At 44.1% G+C, this 18,964-nt stretch overlaps 1 protein-coding gene across 3 annotated transcripts in view; it reads right to left on the minus strand.

Moving 5' to 3' along the window:
- The window catches only part of OCRL (OCRL inositol polyphosphate-5-phosphatase), a 165,755-nt gene that overhangs the window by 103,107 nt on the left and 43,684 nt on the right, over positions 1-18,964 (minus strand). For 2 of the 3 annotated variants that reach the window (XM_089656220.1, XM_089656219.1), the window contains exons 6-7: positions 18,387-18,422; positions 4,817-4,930 (exon numbers count right to left, since the gene is read on the minus strand). In XM_089656220.1, coding sequence (XP_089512346.1) covers positions 4,817-4,930; positions 18,387-18,422 — 150 coding nt within the window. The remainder of the gene's footprint in view (positions 1-4,816; positions 4,931-18,386; positions 18,423-18,964) is intronic. The other variant, XM_089656221.1, reaches the window with a different exon arrangement.

The following is an 18,964-nucleotide window of genomic DNA, read 5'->3' on the forward strand; positions in this document are numbered from 1 at the left end:
ACTCCCAATGGCTCCCACTTCTGCAGGCTTATTACTGCAACCTGTCAATCCAGTAGATGGTGGCAAAGGGTGGAGTGATGTGACTGAGCAATACACCTAATGAAATTACGTCACTTTTAATGTTCAAGCCAAACTTGTAGCAGGAGCCACCATTTGATAGAATGGGTCCCACTTCCATTGGACTTCCATTGGATTCCACTCCCAATGGCTCCCATTTCTGCAGGCTCATCACTGCAACCTGTCAATCCAGTAGACGGTGGCAATGGACTTCCATTGGATCCCACTCCCAATGGCTCCCATTTCTGCAGGCTCATCACTGCAACCTGTCAATCCAGTAGATGGTGGCAAAGGGTGGAGTGACGTGACTGAGCAATAAACCCAATTAAATTCTGTCACTTTTATGTTAAGCCGGATTTGTAGCAGGAGCCACCATTTGATAGAATGTCTCCCACTCCCAATGGATCCAACTCTCCCAATGGATCCCACTCCTACAAGCTCATCACTGCGACCTGTCAATCCAGTAGACGGTGGCAATGGACTTCCATTGGATCCCACTCCCAATGGCTCCCATTTCTGCAGGCTCATCACTGCAACCTGTCAATCCAGTAGATGGTGGCAAAGGGTGGAGTGACGTGACTGAGCAATAAACCCAATTAAATTCTGTCACTTTTATGTTAAGCCGGATTTGTAGCAGGAGCCACCATTTGATAGAATGTCTCCCACTCCCAATGGATCCAACTCTCCCAATGGATCCCACTCTCCTAATGGATCCCACTCCTACAAGCTCATCACTGCGACCTGTCAATCCAGTAGACGGTGGCAATGAACTTCCACTGGATCCCACTCCCAATGGCTCTCATTTCTGCAGGCTCATCACTGCAACCTGTCAACCCAGTAGATGGTGGCAATGGGTGGAGTGACGTGACTCAATAACCCTAATAAAGTTCCGTCAGTTTTACAGTTTTTACTCCAATAAAAACAAAAGCTACTCTGCCTGACTCCAACTTCCCATCACCGGCAATTAATCTTTTACAAGATCGCTCCCACAATGACATACAAGGTCCAAATTGCTACAAGTACGTTACATGGAGGCTATAATTGTGGCACAGAATATGACCAGGACAGCACAACTGTGTATTGCAGCGATATAAATGTTATATATGAACAATAGTAGCCTAATCTCTAGTTAATATTTAAACAGCTATATATCCTGTGTGCTGAACTGTAGGGCACACGTTATCTATACCAGAGATAACACAGCTATAGCTGGTGACCCTGATTTATTTTAAGCCACTGGCAATAAAAGCTGCAAGTTAACCTGTAAAAAAGTGAAAGTTTTGTTTAAATAACTGCCATTTTTTTTGTTTTGGATGGAGTAGTAAAGAGCTACAACACCTGTCAAGTTTTTATCACTACCATATATGACGTTTATTCTGTTACACAGTCCATTGCGCTCCATATTCAAACCCAACATGTTTCAGGGGTCCAAAAACAACCCTTCATCAGGGCTAAAATCAGCAAAAATTATATATACACAATGAAAGCCTAATTCCACATTAAAATGTCATCAAACCCAGAATGTAAAAATGTGTTCACATGGTATACTACAATGTGTTCATACTGACTTAATCATTTCCCCCTTACAGGGGTTGGACAAAATTATGGAAACAAACAAAATTGTTACCCAATACGGTGTTGGACCACCTTTGGCATCCAAAACGGCCTGAATTTTCCTGGGAATTGCCAAATATATGTCTTGGATGGTGGATAATGGAATCTGACACTTTTCATGCAAAAAGAGTTCCAGTTCTCGCAGAGATGCCGGAGGTGGAAGCACAAGCTTTAACCATGTTCTTCAAAATTGACCATAGTGGCTCTACAATATTGAAGTCTGGAGACTGTGGTGCCCAGCGAAAGTGCGAGACTTCATCTGCATGCTTGTCAAACCATGATTTGCTATTACCAGCTGTGTGAATCAGAGCATTATGGCCTTGGTAAATGGTTCCTCCCATGCCCGTCTCCAGGATTTCTCCAGGGCTTCCCCCGTCGTCTGGAACTCTCTACCCCAATCCATCAGACTGTCACCTACCCTCCTCAACTTTAGGCACACCCTGAAAACCCATCTCTTCAGAGAAGCCTACCCCGCCCTCTCCTAACTGCTTATCTCCTCCGCTCTCCCCACCACTCCATCCCCCACAGCTATTTCCTCCTGTACCACTATCCCCTCCCTCCTAGATTGTAAGCTCCAAGGAGCAGGGCCCTCGAACCCCTCTTGTATTTTATTGTATTGTTACTGTACTGTCTCATGTATTGTCTCCCATTGTAATGTACAGCGCTGAGCGAACTGTTGGCACTTTATAAATACTGTATAATAATAATAAATGGAGCGGTCTTCGGGAAACAATGTCTGTACCATGGATGCACATGGTCGGCACAATTTTCTACATAGACGCTGGCAGTGACTCTACCTTTCAAGGTGATGATGGAACCTACAGTATACCAAAATATGGCTGCCCATACTATGATTTCGCCACTACCATGCTATGCCGTTGGCACAAGACAGTCCTGGACATAAGCTTGGGATGGTGTTCTTCACACAAACACATCCGGTGGTTGGGAACTCCGTGAACCTCGATTCATTGGACCACGTTACAGTCTTCCATTGATCGATAATCCACAGTTTATAGGTGTTGCATCATTCTCTCCTCTTCAGAGCATTAATATCGGTCACTAGTGGTTTGGCAATTGCAGCTCACCCATGAATGTTTTGCTCATGGAGTTCCCTCCGTGTTTGTGGACACGGGCTTTGGAAGACTGAGATCGAGCTCTGCAGTCACTTTTGCAGCAGTTGTTTTCTTATTCCGCGTCACAATCCTGCGCAATGTCCTTTTGTCTCTTTTGGTCAGTTGACCATGCCGACCGTGCTGTTGCTTATCAGACGACGTTTTCCTGGAAACTGTATGTTCTGTCATAACCTCCGATACTGGACCTCGCGACACAGCAAATAAATCGACAACTTCTGTCACAGAGGCCCCAGCTGAGCGGCACCAACAATGCTTTCTTTGAAGCTCAGTAAGCTCTGATATGACTCCGTATTACTAGCAGCGCACTCAGTGAATGAGGAAAGTGATGCTTCGCACCTCTTAGCTAGGTGTCTCATCACACAGCGGAAGCAAAAAGAATGTTACATTACTTCCGCTTTCAATGATAAACATATCGTCACTTTCACACCTGCATAGCATGTAGTGTTTCCATATTTCTGTCCAACCCATGCACTTTAATGTAGATTTTAAAAAACCTGGCTGATCCTGCGGTTCGCTGATGATCCCCCTTTGCGCATGTCCCCGCTACAGCCTGTGATTGTATGGATCACCTGTTGCTACATCCTGCGCATGCTCCGTTTTCAGTTCCCTTTCAAGCTTTTCATTCGTGGGGCAGCGACAGAACTTTGATTAACAGCAGTTTCTCCTCACCCGCCCCTTGTGACACTTATGCGGGGGGAGGGGCACCGGAAATTTAACTTCTTCTCAGATGCCTCACATGACTTTCCTGAATGTGCACTTCTGCCTATTTTCTGAATGCGTATTCTTGACTGTGACGCCTGACAGGCGACTGACAAGAAGGAAAGGCTGCTTTCAATCAACGTTCTGGCAGCTGTGAAGGAGAAGCTACTGTCAATCAGAGTTCTTGAACTGCCCCACAAAATTGTAGGTGTGTCATGTGGGGCGGTAACAAAGACAAAAAAGAATTTCTTTCATGTGAATGGACCAGATAAAGCACACTTGACATGTATAATTTTTTTTTTATTGAAAAATCTTTTCATATTTGGATCTTTTCTTTTACAATTTTTTTTTTTTTTATTACAAAAGCATGCAGTTGGCAGAGCACCAATCAGCTCTGTGAAGCCACGGGTAAAGGAAGTGAGCTCCACCCACATCATGGCTAAAGACTCACACAGAAGCTGGGAGATGATCATGTGACTGGGTCATAGTATTTAGAATACTTAAAATTATGCAAACCATGACGGTAAAGCAAGTTTTCACTACACATATGTTGTTCTATATATGTTCTGTGTGTTCTATGAATGAATACAAAGCTTCTTCTGATTGGCTGAGGTGGACAGATTATTTCAGGTACTTATATAGCTCCGTCCATTTACGCAGCACTTTACATATATATTGTACATTCACATCAGTCCCTAACCCTCAAGGGGCGTACAATCTAAGGTCCCTAACCCTCAAGGGGTGTACAATCTAAGGTCCCTAACTCACATTCATACATACACATACTAGGGCCAATTTAGACAGGAGCCAATTCACCTACCAGCATGTCTTTGGATTGTAGGAGGAAACCGGAGTACCCGGAGGAAACCCACACAGGCACAGGGAGAACATGCAAACTCCAGGCAGGTGGTGCCATGGTTGGGAATTGTACCTACAACCCGAGTACTGCCAGGTGGAAGTGCTAATCATTTAGCCACTGTGCTGCGCTCAGATGAGGTCATGATCTCCACCTCAGCCGAAGGAAACTTTGTATTCATTCATAAAAGTGCTAAGCAGTACTCATTCGACTCTATTTTGTTCCAGGAGTGGGAAAGCGAAGTTCACACCACTCAAATGCTCTCTGAAGAGTGACTTGAAAGCAGATGGCTCTTTCAAGACCAAAGAAAATGTGAAGGAGCCCTTAGCCTCCTGTATCTGGTGGCTCCTTAGAATCCCAGAAGTAGACCTGATGTGTGGGAAAGGTACAACCAGGCAACTTGTGTCAACCATACTAAAAGATTAGCATAGATAGATTTACAAAAAACAAAAACTACCTGAACCTGAAGACTTTGACGAGGCCCCAGACATGCTTGCCGCCCTCTCAGTGGGCTGGTACCAGTTGGATGACTCTCTTTTATCAGGACGGATGGCTTTGATCCGCCCTGCTCCTGGAAGAGACATACAACATTACCACACAAGGAAAAGTACTTCATTTGGTTAACAACTCTTTAAAAAATTTAATAGAAAAACGTTAAAAGTGTCTAACAATCATTTAATACTTCTAAATAATACTTTCACCCACTTTCCATGCAGTGGCAACAAAGCCAGCATGCAGACCAGGACCCCAGCACCCTAAAAAATGTTGTGTCTTTATCCCGCATCTAAACACTGGTAAGCTGTAATGGGCCATTTCATTTTTATTCTTAGTTTTAGATACAGTTTAAGTGGTTATTATTTCTAGACTGCATCTTGCCAAAACAAGTGAGGCCTTTGCTCTGAAACAAGGCCACCAGCCCCAGAGAAGCTGCCTTAGCTCTTTGCCCGAGACCAGACCTGCTCTGCAAACTGCCACAACTCAAAGAACACATATACAGCAGCTGTCAAGAACTACATTTAAAGGGCAGCCAGGGCAGGAGGTAAAATAGCCCCCTTGAGGGATCAGGTAGGAGAGTAGACAGACCCTGTGAGGGCTCAGGAAGGAGAGTAGACCCTGCGAGGGCTCAGGCAGGAGAGTAGACAGACCCTGCGAGGGCTCAGGAAGGAGAGTAGACCCTGCGAGGGCTCAGGCAGGAGAGTAGACAGACCCTGCGAGGGCTCAGGAAGGAGAGTAGACCCTGTGAGGGTTAAGGCAGGAGAGTAGACCCTGCGAGGGCTCAGGCAGGAGAGTAGACCCTGAGAGGGCTCAGGCAGGAGAGTAGACAGACCCTGAGAGGGCTCAGGCAGGAGAGTAGACCCTGCGAGGGCTCAGGCAGGAGAGTAGACAGACCCTGCGAGGGCTCAGGAAGGAGAGTAGACCCTGCGAGGGCTCAGGCAGGAGAGCAGACAGACCCTGCGAGGGCTCAGGAAGGAGAATAGACCCTGTGAGGGTTAAGGCAGGAGAGTAGACCCTGCGAGGGCTCAGGCAGGAGAGCAGACCCTGAGAGGGCTCAGGCAGGAGAGTAGACCCTGCGAGGGCTCAGGCAGGAGAGTAGACCCTGCGAGGGCTCAGGCAGGAGAGTAGACCCTGCGAGGGCTCAGGCAGGAGAGTAGACCCTGCGAGGGCTCAGGCAGGAGAGTAGACAGACCCTGCGAGGGCTCAGGCAGGAGAGTAGACAGACCCTGCGAGGGCTCAGGAAGGAGAGTAGACCCTGTGAGGGTTAAGGCAGGAGAGTAGACCCTGTGAGGGTTAAGGCAGGAGAGTAGACCCTGCGAGGGCTCAGGCAGGAGAGTAGACCCTGTGAGGGCTCAGGCAGGAGAGTAGACCCTGCGAGGGCTCAGGCAGGAGAGTAGACCCTGCGAGGGCTCAGGCAGGAGAGTAGACCCTGCGAGGGCTCAGGCAGGAGAGTAGACCCTGCAAGGGCTCAGGCAGTAAAGAACACAGCCCCTGTGAGGACTCAGGCAACAGAGATGACAGCCTCTGAGAGGGATCAGGCAGGAGAGAAGACAGTCCCTGCGAGGGCTCAGGCGGGAGAGAAGACAGTCTCTGTGAGGGCTCAGGCAGGAGAGAAGACAGTTCCTGCGAGGGTTCAGGTAGGATAGAAGGCAGGCGAGAAGACAGCCCCTGCAGGGGCTCAGGCAGGACAGAAGGCAGGCGAGAAGACAATCCCTGCGAGGGTTCAGGCAGGAGAGAAGACAGTCCCTGCGAGGGTTCAGGTAGGAGAGAAGGCAGGCGAGAAGACAGCCCCTGCGAGGGGTCAGGCAGGCGAGAAGACAGCCCCTGCGAGGGGTCAGGCAGGCGAGAAGACAATCACTGCGAGAGCTCAGGCAGGAGAGATGACAGTCCCTGTGAGGGCTCATGCAGGAGAGAAGACAGTCCCTGCGAGGGTTCAGGCAGGAGAGAAGACAGTCCCTGCGAGGGCTCAGGCAGGAGAGAAGACAGTCCCTGCGAGGGCTCAGGCAGGAGAGAAGACAGTCCCTTTGAGGGCTCAGGCAGGAGAGAAGACAGTCCCTTTGAGGGCTCAGGCAGGAGAAAAGACAGTCCCTGTGAGGGCTCAGGCAGGAGAGAAGACAGTCCCTGTGAGGGCTCAGGCAGGAGAGAAGACACTGCAATAAAAAAAATGATTTTCCAGCCTGCTGGCCAATCTATCTCTGCAGTGGCTTTTGTATTGATTTACAAATACAAACAGTTAACATACAGAGCAATTAAGACATCTACTATTTTCTAAAGCTGATGATGCTCATAAAAGAAACCCAATAGAGAAAAATCCTTATATTGTACACATATATTGACCCATAAAAGTCATAAGCATCAAATAAAATTGTTCAGATCTATATTTTATGATGGTTTAAATAAAAAACAAACAGTCCTGGAATTTCGGCTCATTTTCCTAAACAGCCATCTATGCACTGGAATGCGTCAAAAACGCACCGGAACGTGCCAAAAACACGCATGCAAAAACACATCCGGAAGGCATCTGGACTTCATTTCTATAGTGTGAACCGGCCCTAAACCCCATACTTTGAAACTCTTCCATATACCCAGTGAAGTGACTGGCCTCAAGCGATATACAGAGATGAAATACATCCTCCTATAAAAGTTGTACCTGTTTATCGCACTGGAATTGCCAGCACTGATGTGAACTATGACACTGACAACCATATCACCTACTTTGTGTGTTTTGGATACAGAAATAAAAAAACACACTGAAAACGCATGTAGTGTGAACTGCCCCTAAAACAAAAATAAAGACACATACTCACCTCCATGCTGCAGCACCGGTGTGATGCTCATTCGCATCCATGCATGCAAGAAACACGTGCAAAATCATGTACTTTACCAAAACGGTACAGAAAGAATCTGCTCTTTAGCAGATACATGGAGTGCCATTAAATGTTAACGCCACTCCTAGGCAAACGCCCACATTTGTGCATGTGCCAAGCTGCTTGATGCCATTTGGATTGGCAGCTTTTAAAAATGGGTCGGAGACTTCTTTTCTCACATTTCTCCCGGGGAGGGCAGCTCACTAAAATGAATGGTCTGCCCTACACGGGATGCATGGGCGCATGCAAAAAAAAAAAACAAAAAAACCTGTATAATGTAAATCTAGCCTAAGACCGAAAACTGAATGATCAGATGACCGCCGGGGAGTGGGACTGCTGCTCTCTCTAACAGAGACTTGTCCAATCAGAGAGTGTTCCAATAGGCCCCTCTGCACACAGTACCCTCTGCATGCCCCCAGCAAACAGACTGAGCTGTCGAGGACCACTCGCAATCTGGGCTAAAGATTGGTAGCCAGAGGGAACACCTTCCACCTGTGATAGTGGCCACTCTCTGGACCCCGCATTCCCTATATTCACTCTCCCGGGACCCTGCATTCCCTATATTCACTCTCCCGGGACCCTGCATTCCCTATATCCGCTCTCCGCAGATCCCGCATTCCCTATATCCGCACTCCCCGGACCCCGCATTCACTATATCCGCTCTCCCCGGACCCCGCATTCACTATATCCGCTCTCCCCGGACCCTGCGTTCACTATATCCGCTCTCCCCGGACCCCGCATTCACTATATTCGCTCTCCCCGGACCCCGCATTCACTATATTCGCTCTCCCCAGACCCCGCATTCACTATATCCGGTCTCCCCGGGCCCCGCATTCACTATATCCGCTCTCCCCGGACCCGGCATTCACTATATCCGCTCTCCCCGGACCCCGCATTCACTATATCTGCTCTCCCCGGACCCCGCATTCACTATATCCGCTCTCCCCGGACCCCGCATTCACTATATCCGTTCTCCCCGGACCCCGCATTCACTATATCTGCTCTCCCTGGACCCTGCATTCACTATATCTGCTCTCCCTGGACCCTGCATTCACTATATCCGCTTTCCCCGGACCCTGCATTCACTATATCTGCTCTCCCCGGACACTGCATTCACTATATCTGCTCTCCCCGGATCCTGCATTCACTATATCCGCTCTCCACGGACCCTGCATTCACTATATCCGCTCTCCACGGACCCTGCATTCACTATAACTGGTCTCCCCAGACCCTGCATTCACTATATCCGCTCTCCCAAAGTACACACAACATGGAAATTAAATTATTTTAGTAAATATAAACTGCTAAATACTTCTTCTCATCAGCGGTTAGAGCAGTTTTATGACTTCTATCAGTGTCCAGCAGAGCACTGGTTAAAGCTTGTAGGAGGAGTTTTCTTTCTGCTCTAGGAGGATGCAGAACCACTGACCCTCTGTCTGGACACTGCTAATTGGCCCTGTGCTGATCACATGCACTTTCCCAAGGAAAAAAAAACCATCTCTAGCAATACACACCAAACTGAGCATGTGCAGCGTCTCCACACGATATGTCTAATCAGGAGATAATAGGGGGCACTGGAAGAACATTAGGCTGAAAAAACAAAACAAACCCATCAGAGAGATAGCAAAAACATTAGGCGTGGCCAAAACAACTGTTTGGAACATTCTTAAAAAGAAGGAACGCACCGGTGAGCTCAGCAACACCAAAAGACCCGGAAGACCACGGAAAACAACTGTGGTGGATGAGCGAAGAATTCTTTCCCTGGTGAAGAAAACACCCTTCACAACAGTTGGCCAGATCAAGAACACTCTCCAGGAGGTAGGTGTATGTGTGTCAAAGTCAACAATCAAGAGAAGACTTCACCAGAGTGAATACAGAGGGTTCACCACAAGATGGAAACCATTGGTGAGCCTCAAAAACAGGAAGGCCAGATTAGAGTTTGCCAAATGACATCTAAAAAGCCTTCACAGTTCTGGAACAACATCCTATGGACAGATGAGACCAACATCAACTTGTACCAGAGTGATGGGAAGAGAAGAGTATGGAGAAGGAAAGGAACTGCTCATGATCCTAAGCATACCACCTCATCAGTGAAGCATGGTGGTGGTAGTGTCATGGCGTGGGCATGTATGGCTGCCAATGGAACTGCTTCTCTTGTATTTATTGATGATGTGACTGCTGACAAAAGCAGCCGGATGAATTCTGAAGTGTTTCGGGAATATTATCTGCTCATATTCAGCCAAATGCTTCACAACTCATTGGACGCTTCACAGTGCAGATGGACAATGACCCAAAGCAGACTGCAAAAGACACCAAAGAGTTTTTTAAGGGAAAGAAGTGGAATGTTCTGCAATGGCCAAGTCAATCACCTGACCTGAATCCGATTGAGCATTTCACTTGCTGAAGACAAAACTGAAGGGAAAATGCCCCAAGAACAAGCAGGAACTGAAGACAGTTGCAGTAGAGGCCTGGCAGAGCATCACCAGGGATGAAACCCAGCGTCTGGTGATGTCTATGCGTTCCACACTTCAGGCTGTCATTGACTGCAAAGGATTTGCAACCAAGTATTAAAAAGTGAATGTTTGATTTATGATTATTATTCTGTCCCATTACTTTTGGTCCCTTAACAAGTGGGAGGCACATATGCAAACTGTTGTAATTCCTACACCGTTCACCTGATTTGGATGTAAACACCCTCAAATTAAAGCTGACAGTCTGCAGTTAAAGCACATCTTGTTCATTTCATTTCAAATCCATTGTGGTGGTGTATAGAGCCAAAAATGTTAGAATTGTGTTGCTGTCCCAATATTTATGGACCTGAATGTAAGATCCTCCCCTCACCTGGCCATAAATAGATTGGCCAGGCTCAGGGCAAACTTTGCCCCCATCGCAACGCCAGTGACTTGTAAATAAAAGGCGTGATTGTACCAGAAATAATTTCGATGCATGGCAAAGTTGAGTAAATCCACAATAAACTTTTTTTGACACCTAGGTATATCCAATGTGGAGTCAAAATAAAATTGAACCGCTTCAATACCGTCATCATGCTTAATATTACTATACAGGGCCGAAACGTCGGCTGTGACCAGATAAGTTTTGTCATTAACCTTAACCACTTCCAGCCCGGACACCTTCCCCCCCTTCCAATCCGGACACTTTTTCCCCCCTTCCAGTCCGGACACTTTTACCCCCTTCCAGTCCAGGCCAATTTTCAGCTTTCAGCTCTATTACACTTTGAATGACAATTGCGCGGTCATGCAACACTGTACCCAAATGAATTTTTTACCATTTTTTTGAGACAGATAAAGCTTTATTTTGGTGGTATTTATTCACCACTGGGATTTTTATTTTTTTTGCTATGTAAATGAAATGTCCAAAAATTTTGAAAAAAAGTGTTTTTTTTAATAAAATTTTGCAAATAAATAATATTTCATCATAAATCTTTGCCAACATTTATTCCGTTATCTTTTTAGCAAAAAAAAAATCCAAATTAGTTTATAACCAAAAATTATAATTTTTAAACATTTTTTTTTACATTTTTATATTATTATTTTTTATTTTAATTTTTTTTTTTACATACTGTCACCCTAGCAGTACAGTGTCACCATGGTGACACTGTACTACTTGTGGGGGGTAATGAAGATTTTTTTTTTTACACTGATTGCTTTTACACCCATATAGGATGTAAAAGCAATCATTTCTCTTTCTCTCTGTCTGCATTCTTGCACTCATTGAGAAGTACTGAGTGAGTTGTGATTGGTCACAGCTTGTCACATGGTACAAGGCTGTTGTGAATAGCCTTGTACCATGTGATCTCTGTGATCATTCACAGATTTCACACGTAGTAAGCAATGATGTCAGAAGTGACATCTTGCTTACTACTTTGCATGTGATCACTGATTGGCCAATCAGTGATCACATGATCGGGACCTCGTACAGAGGTCCCGTCCGACGATCTGTGTTTCACTGTGTCTGGAGGACACAGCGGGCACCGGATCGCGGTGCTGCGCGCTCCCAGGGAGCGCGCACAAGCAGGGTGCGGGGAGGCCATTTATAAATGGACACCCGACCCTGCACTGCCACCGTCCGGCCGTTTATGTACAACGGTCGGTCGGGAAGTGGTTAAAACCCTTTAAATCTATTAGTATTTGTTTGGTATCCCGCAAGTAAGCGGGCGTGGTTCTCACCAGAGGCTGTAAGTAAAAATCTATATATTCACCGATATGGGAATTGAGTGACCCAATACCGCTGATAATAGGTCTCCCTGGGGGGCAAACAGGGTTTTTATGAATCTTAGGGAGACAGTAAAGTACTGGGAGACGGGGAGCTGTTGGGCATAGATAAGCCTTTTCTTTTTTGGTTATTGCCCCATTCTCAAACCCGTTTGATGATCCTTTTTGTACGCAATTAGTGGACTCTTAGGGAGTGGTTGGTAGGTTTCTCGGTCATCAAGTAGTTTAAAAACTTGGGTCATGTAATCTTTTTTGTCCATAATGACAACTCCACCTCCCTTATCAGCCGGTCTAATAACTAAATCTTTGTTTGTCAGTAGAGACTTAATGCTGTTGTTGACTTTATGCTGATTATATCCATTTCTTACTTTAATCTTATCCAAATCTTTTAAAACCATACTTTAAAAAGTGTTAATATGCGAGTGTGCAGGTGGGTTACCCACTTGAGCTCCAGAGGATTTACCCCCCTTAATGACCACGCCTCTTTTTGCTACTCGGCGCTGCACTAATTCAACTGACAATTGCGCGGTCATGCAATGCTGCACCCAAACGAAATTTACGTCCTTTTTTTCACACAAATAGAGCTTTCTTTCGGTGGTATTTGATCATCTGTGCGCTTTTTATTTTTCACGCTATAAACAAAAAAGTCCAAAAATTTTGAAGAAAAACAATATTTTTCACTTTCAGCTATAAAAAATATGTAGTAAACTCAAAGTTGGTTATAAATTTAGGCCAAAATGTATTCTGCTCCATGTTTTTGGTAAAAAAAATCGCAATGAGTGTATATTGATTGCTTTGTGTGAAGTTATAGCATCTACAAACTATGGTATAAATATTGCAATTTACGCCATTTTTCTGCTATACAGCGCTGCGCTAGTTTAACAGACAATTGCGCGGTCATGCAATATGGTACATAAATGAAAATTACATCCTTTTTTCCCCACAAATAGCGCTTTCTTTTGGTGGTATTTGATCGCCTGTGTGGTTTTTATTTTTTTGCGCTATAAAAAAATAAAGGCTGACAATTTTGAGGAAAAAAAAACAATATTTTGGACTTTTTGCTATAAAACATGTCCAGTAAAAAAAAATCCAAAAATCAAATTTAGTCATAAATTTCTGCCAAAATGCATTCTGCGGCATGTCTTTGCTAAAAAAAAAAACCCAATACGTGTAAATTAATTGGTTTACGTGAAAGTTATAGCGTTTACAAAAGGCGGGAAAGATACTGGGATTTTTAGGGTTTTTTTATACTAATAATGGCGGCGATCAGTGACTTATGGCGGCGATCAGTGACTTATGGCAGCGACCAGCGACTTATGGCGGGACTGCGGCGGACATTCTGACATTGGGGGGTACTGACTTGGGGTCACTGACATCCCCAAAAACACTAATACAGTGATCAGTGCAAAAAGAAAAACACTGACACTGTACTAATGGCACTGGGGAGGAAGGGGTTAACTTTATTTTGCAGGGAAGGGTTATCTGTGTGAGGGGAGTGTTTTACTAGGGGGCGGGGGTGTGTACTGGGCAGGACAAGGCTGATCGAGAGAGAAACTCTTCTGTCTCGATCAGCTCGTCCTCGAGCTGACAAAGAAGTGACAGACAGCACAGCTACTGCAGCTGTGCTCTCTGTCACTGTTTACCGCCGATCGACGGGAAACAGCCGCTAAGTACGGGCTGTGACCCGGCGACTGACATCCGCGGCGGTGATCGGCGGGACCTCGCGCGCGCCCCCTATTTGTTTACAAAACACACGTTTTAAAATGTGGTTTTGCCTGCCAGTGCCGCCCTGCCGCCGTATATCTACAGTGGCGGGGCGGCAAGTGGTTAAAAAGGGAGGAGTTTTTTAAATTAGGTCTAAAATCACCCTGTGTATTATTCATTAAACCCCGTGAAGGGGATGCGGTCAAAAAATATCTTTTAAGAGATAACCTACGGGTAAATCTATGAACGTCAATATAGGTATGAAATTTATCCATTTTTTTTTGGTGCAAATTTCAATCCCTTATTTAATAAATTAGGCTCATCATCTGTGAGGGTTGTATTACTCAAATTAAATATGCCATCTACTGTTACATTCTTCTCTTTTTGGGGTCTATTAACCCTCTTTCTTCCTCGCTTTCCTCTGTGCGGGCACCTCTTTTTCTGGTCTGGCCTAAAAAACGACTAGTTCGGGGGTTAGGAGGAACCGGTGCCATGTTGGAATGTAAGCTAGGATTACGAGGCCTTTGGTTTACCTCTTTTTCTGGTCTGGCCTAAAAAACGACTAGTTCGGGGGTTAGGAGGAACCGGTGCCATGTTGGAATGTAAGCTAGGATTACGAGGCCTTTGGTTTACCCTTGGGTGGTGTGATGGATAATATGAATTTTGATTTGCCTCATAGGGTTGTCTAATGCTGGGTGGATAGGCAGTTTGGTTATGCGGACTAAAATGACCTCTCTTTTTGTGTATGATGATAAACACCTGCACAAACCAATCAATTGAGATTTGATTCCCATCTCCTTGAAGTATGGACCACAACAAAATGGAGTCTGTAGCTCCATGAGGGTGATATAATTATGACCAATGAAAACACACTCCGTTTTCCCTCAATATTCAGGTCACAGGATCTATGTTATCTGGTTATCCTCTTCATTCAAAGTAAATGTGGAAATTTGAGCCCTGTAGAGCACGTCTCTATTAATCTAATGGCATGCCATTAGCTTGTGTTTCTTGTCCGTCCACGCATGCGCATTGGCATGCGGGAACTAGACATTGCGGACATAATGCGGCTTGTGACGCGCTCACGCGTGAGCACTAGATAGATCTGGATGGATTTCACCCCTTTGAAAACGTGCTGGTGGCACGAAACATGTCAGGGGAATCCATCAGATTGCCACCTTAACCACCACTGTGCCTGTGAGGAAGGCCTGGTGATTATATGATATATATGTATGTGAGTTTACTATTGTTCATTCGGATCTTTTTCCACATTAATAAAACATACTACACTATTAGTACTATCTTGCCCCCCGACTCGTTCTTTGCGAGCCTTACAAGGTGGAGCCTTCTGGAAAGTACTATTAGGAATCTGGACTGCGTTGGACCTACCGGTGAGCCTGTATATATATATATATATATATATATATATATATATATATATATAATTATAATGCAAATTCCATTTAAGTGTCACAAAGATTAAATATTTTGTTTTTCAGTGTAACTCATGGATGGCATTGTGTGTCAGGGCTCTTTTGATCACTGAAAACAATCTGGGACACCTGTGATAATTAGATTGGCCGGTGAGCCCAATTTAAGGAAAAACTACTAAAGGACGGCGTTCCACATTATTAAGCAGAGCACCATTTTCAAGCAATATGGGGAAGAAAAAGGATCTCTCTGCCGAAAAGAGTGAAATAGTTCGATGCCTTGGACGAGGTATGAAAACATTCGATATTTCAGGAAAACTTAAGCGTGATCATCGCACTATGAAGAGATTTGTGGCTGATTCAGAGCACAGACGGGTTGGTGCAGATAAAGGCACATTGAGAAAGATTTCTGCCAGATCCATGCATCGGATCAAGAGAACAGCTGCTAAAATCCCATTACATAGCAGCAAACAGATATTTGAAGCTGCTGGTGCCTCTGGAGTCCCACGGACATCAAGGTGTAGAGTCCTCCAGAGTCTTGCAACTGTGCATAAACCTTCTATTCGGCCACAACTAACCAATGCTCACAAGCAGAAACGGCTGCATTGGGCAGAAAAGTACATGAAGACTAATTTTCAAACAGTCCTGTTCACTGATGAGTGCCGTGCAACCCTGGATGGTCCAGATGGATGGAGTAGTGGATGGTTGGTGGACGGCCACCCTGTTCCAACAAGGCTGCGATGTCAGCAAGGAGGTGGTGGAGTCATGTTTTGGGCCGGAATCATGGGAACAGAGCAGGTCAGCCCCTTTAGGGGCCCCGAAGGTGTAAAGATGACCTCTGCAAAGTATGTGGAGTTTATGACTGACCACTTTCTTCCCTGGTACAGAAGGAAGAACTATGCTTTCCGTAATAAAATCATCTTCATGCATGACAATGCACCATCTCATGCTGCAAAGAATACCTCTGCATCAATGGCTGCTATGGGGATAAAAGGAGAGAAAGTCATGGTGTGGCCTCCATCCTCCCCTGACCTCAATCCTATTGAGAACCTTTGGAGCATCCTCAAGCAAAAGATCTATGAGGGTGGGAGGCAGTTTACATCCAAACAGCAGCTCTGGGAGGCTATTCTGACATCTGGCAAACAAATTCAAGCAGAAACTGTCCAGAAACTCACAAGTTCAATGGATGCAAGACTTGTGATCTGCTATCAAATAAGGGGTCCTATGTTACAATGTAACGTGACCGGTTCAAATTTTTAAAAAGTTAAAATGTTGTTAAAAGTTTGATTAAAATAGCTTTTGATTTCAGTAAATCTGCTGCAAACACAACAAATGACAATTTTCAGTTCTTTACAACCTAGAAAGTGTTTTGAAACTTCCTGTGCGGAATAATTTGGAACAAAAATCCTGTTATTAGGAGGTTTGTTCAATAAAATGTGAATTGTACTTTTAATAGTTGATAACATGAGAATTATCCTAATTAAAAGGTATGCGCTAATAACAAACTTATACAAAGGTGTATATCATCACCCAAAATTTTTCTCAATTGGTTCAAGTCACTGAAGATATATATATATTTTTTGGACACTAATTTATGTTTGGACACTATAATTATTTATTTAAAACACTAATGTTTTTTGGATGATGATATACACCTTTGTATAAGTTTGTTATTAGCGCATACCTTTTAATTAGGATTATTGTTGCCAAAATTTATTTTGGGTGGGATATGCTGCTGCATTTTGGTGTTTTTTGTAAGTGGCGCTTTTTTCTTTTGAACTTGAGAATTATGCTGACTATTATTTACATGAATTATTTAGGGAAATGAGAAAAATATCATTTGCATAATAATTTGGAACACGATATATATATATATATATATATATATATATATATATATATATATATATATATATATATATATGTATTTTTTTTTTTTTATTTATTCACCATAATAAGCGCTTGCGTTACGTAATATATATTGGAACTTGCATTTCTTTGCATGGTAATGTGCGCGTTGCATTAAAGCTGAACCTTTTTTCAACCATTCATTCTTTTTACTATGTACATTGCGACTGCTATTTATTTTTCTATTAGCCTTCCTAATTTTGAATAAAGTACCCTTGTAATGTTGATGAAGTCATCAGCACAGCTATGCCCCGGGCACCCAAAGGCGGTATCAGGGAAATGCTGACGTCACTTCCGGGGGCCACTGGAACAAACTACAATCCCCTTCCTGTAATGGGAATTGTAGCTGTCTATGGCTCCTTTCACACTTGTTGTGGTATCTACTGCCTTCCAGCAGCAGAGTTTACTCATCCAAGCGGCACATTGTCCACTTGTAGCTGAGTGCTTGGGGAAATGGTAGAAACACAGATCATCCATCTGTTTTTACCACCCGCCGGTGTGAAAGAAGCCTATGGGCAGGTTTCTCCTAACATGTCAATTAACCACTTGCCAACCTCCCACAGTACATTTACTGCCAATGTGCAGCACAGCCTGGGCAGGAGATATACTGGTACGTCGCCCACCACATACGTATTAGCACACCGGTCTGTTGCCAGAGTCATGTGTCCTGTCAAAACAAGCCGCTCACGCAGCCACGGCACGATCTGTCACCGGCTGTGTCCACGGGACACAGCCGGTGACATATCACTACACCGGTCTGTTCCCAGCGGTCACAGCAGATCACATGTCAATTGTATACAATGCATGGCTTCCTGTCATGCCATCCATTGTATACAATTATGTTGTTAGCTGGTCACGGCAGTCACATGATACAGACAGGGCAAATCACAGGCCCTCTGTGTCATGTGATCAGCTTTGTCCAATCACAGCTAATCACAACAAAAGACTGAATTAATCCATTTCATTCAGTAACAATGATTGCAAATATCAATGAAATACATCGGTATTAGCAATCATAATGTGTTAACAAAAAAAAAAAAAAAGCTAAAAACAAAAAAAAAATCCTGATCACTTGCCCAGAGTAGTTCAATGTTACTATGGTAACATTTTATTGCTTTGGTCGCAGTGTGCTGAAAAATAAAATAGTAAAAAAAAAAAAAAAATGAAACAATTTAGTAAAAAATAAAAATAATAGAAACATTTGAATAAAAAAATACAAATTCAATTATTAATTTTCACCAAGCGTCCTCGGGACGCAGAAGTCCCACCCAGCAAGCCATACAATATTCATACAGGATTAATTTGCAGGCAGGCATGGCAGTTAGATCAGATCTGTAAGCGAAAAAGCCAGCAAAGGACGAATGCTCAGAGAAAACAAGACTGGGGGAACTAACTGTGGCTTAAAGTCTTTATTCGACGAGAAGGACGCCCTACAAAAGAAACACAAAGTGAAGAGAACACAATCCGTTATTAACCTCCCTGCAGGTCTAACTAATCAATATTTTTGAATGTCAAAGCGGTACATTATTTTGCATGGAAATATGTTGTTTTTTTATTGTAGGCCTGTAATTCTTAGGAATAACGCACTGAAATCTGTCCAAACTAGTCTAGTAAACATCCCGGGGATGATAAAATTTGAAACACGAAATCTTAATTTATAATATAATAAATAATCATAAAAAATAATAATAATACATTTAATTCAATAATATAATCGAATCAAAAACAATGAAATTTGAACTATAGCGCCAAGTTCGCACATCACTGAGCTCAGTCGCAGAATCGTTTTCAGTGTCTGATGATGAATTTCCCCCACGAATCATTATCACTCAATTCTGCAAGTGGTTCTGATTTACTATCGCTGTTCTCTAGCCGGTCTAAAACCGCGTCTGACCTAAAGGGATGCTTTTTGGACGCCATGGACGTTTCTCAGTTTCCAGGCAGAAAGAACAGTAAAAATGCAGGCAGGGCG

The sequence above is a fragment of the Staurois parvus genome, unplaced genomic scaffold (genome assembly GCF_062004578.1).
Source record: "Staurois parvus isolate SC_StPar_1 unplaced genomic scaffold, SC_StPar_1.0 ptg000896l, whole genome shotgun sequence".
Taxonomy (NCBI): Eukaryota; Metazoa; Chordata; class Amphibia; order Anura; family Ranidae; genus Staurois; species Staurois parvus.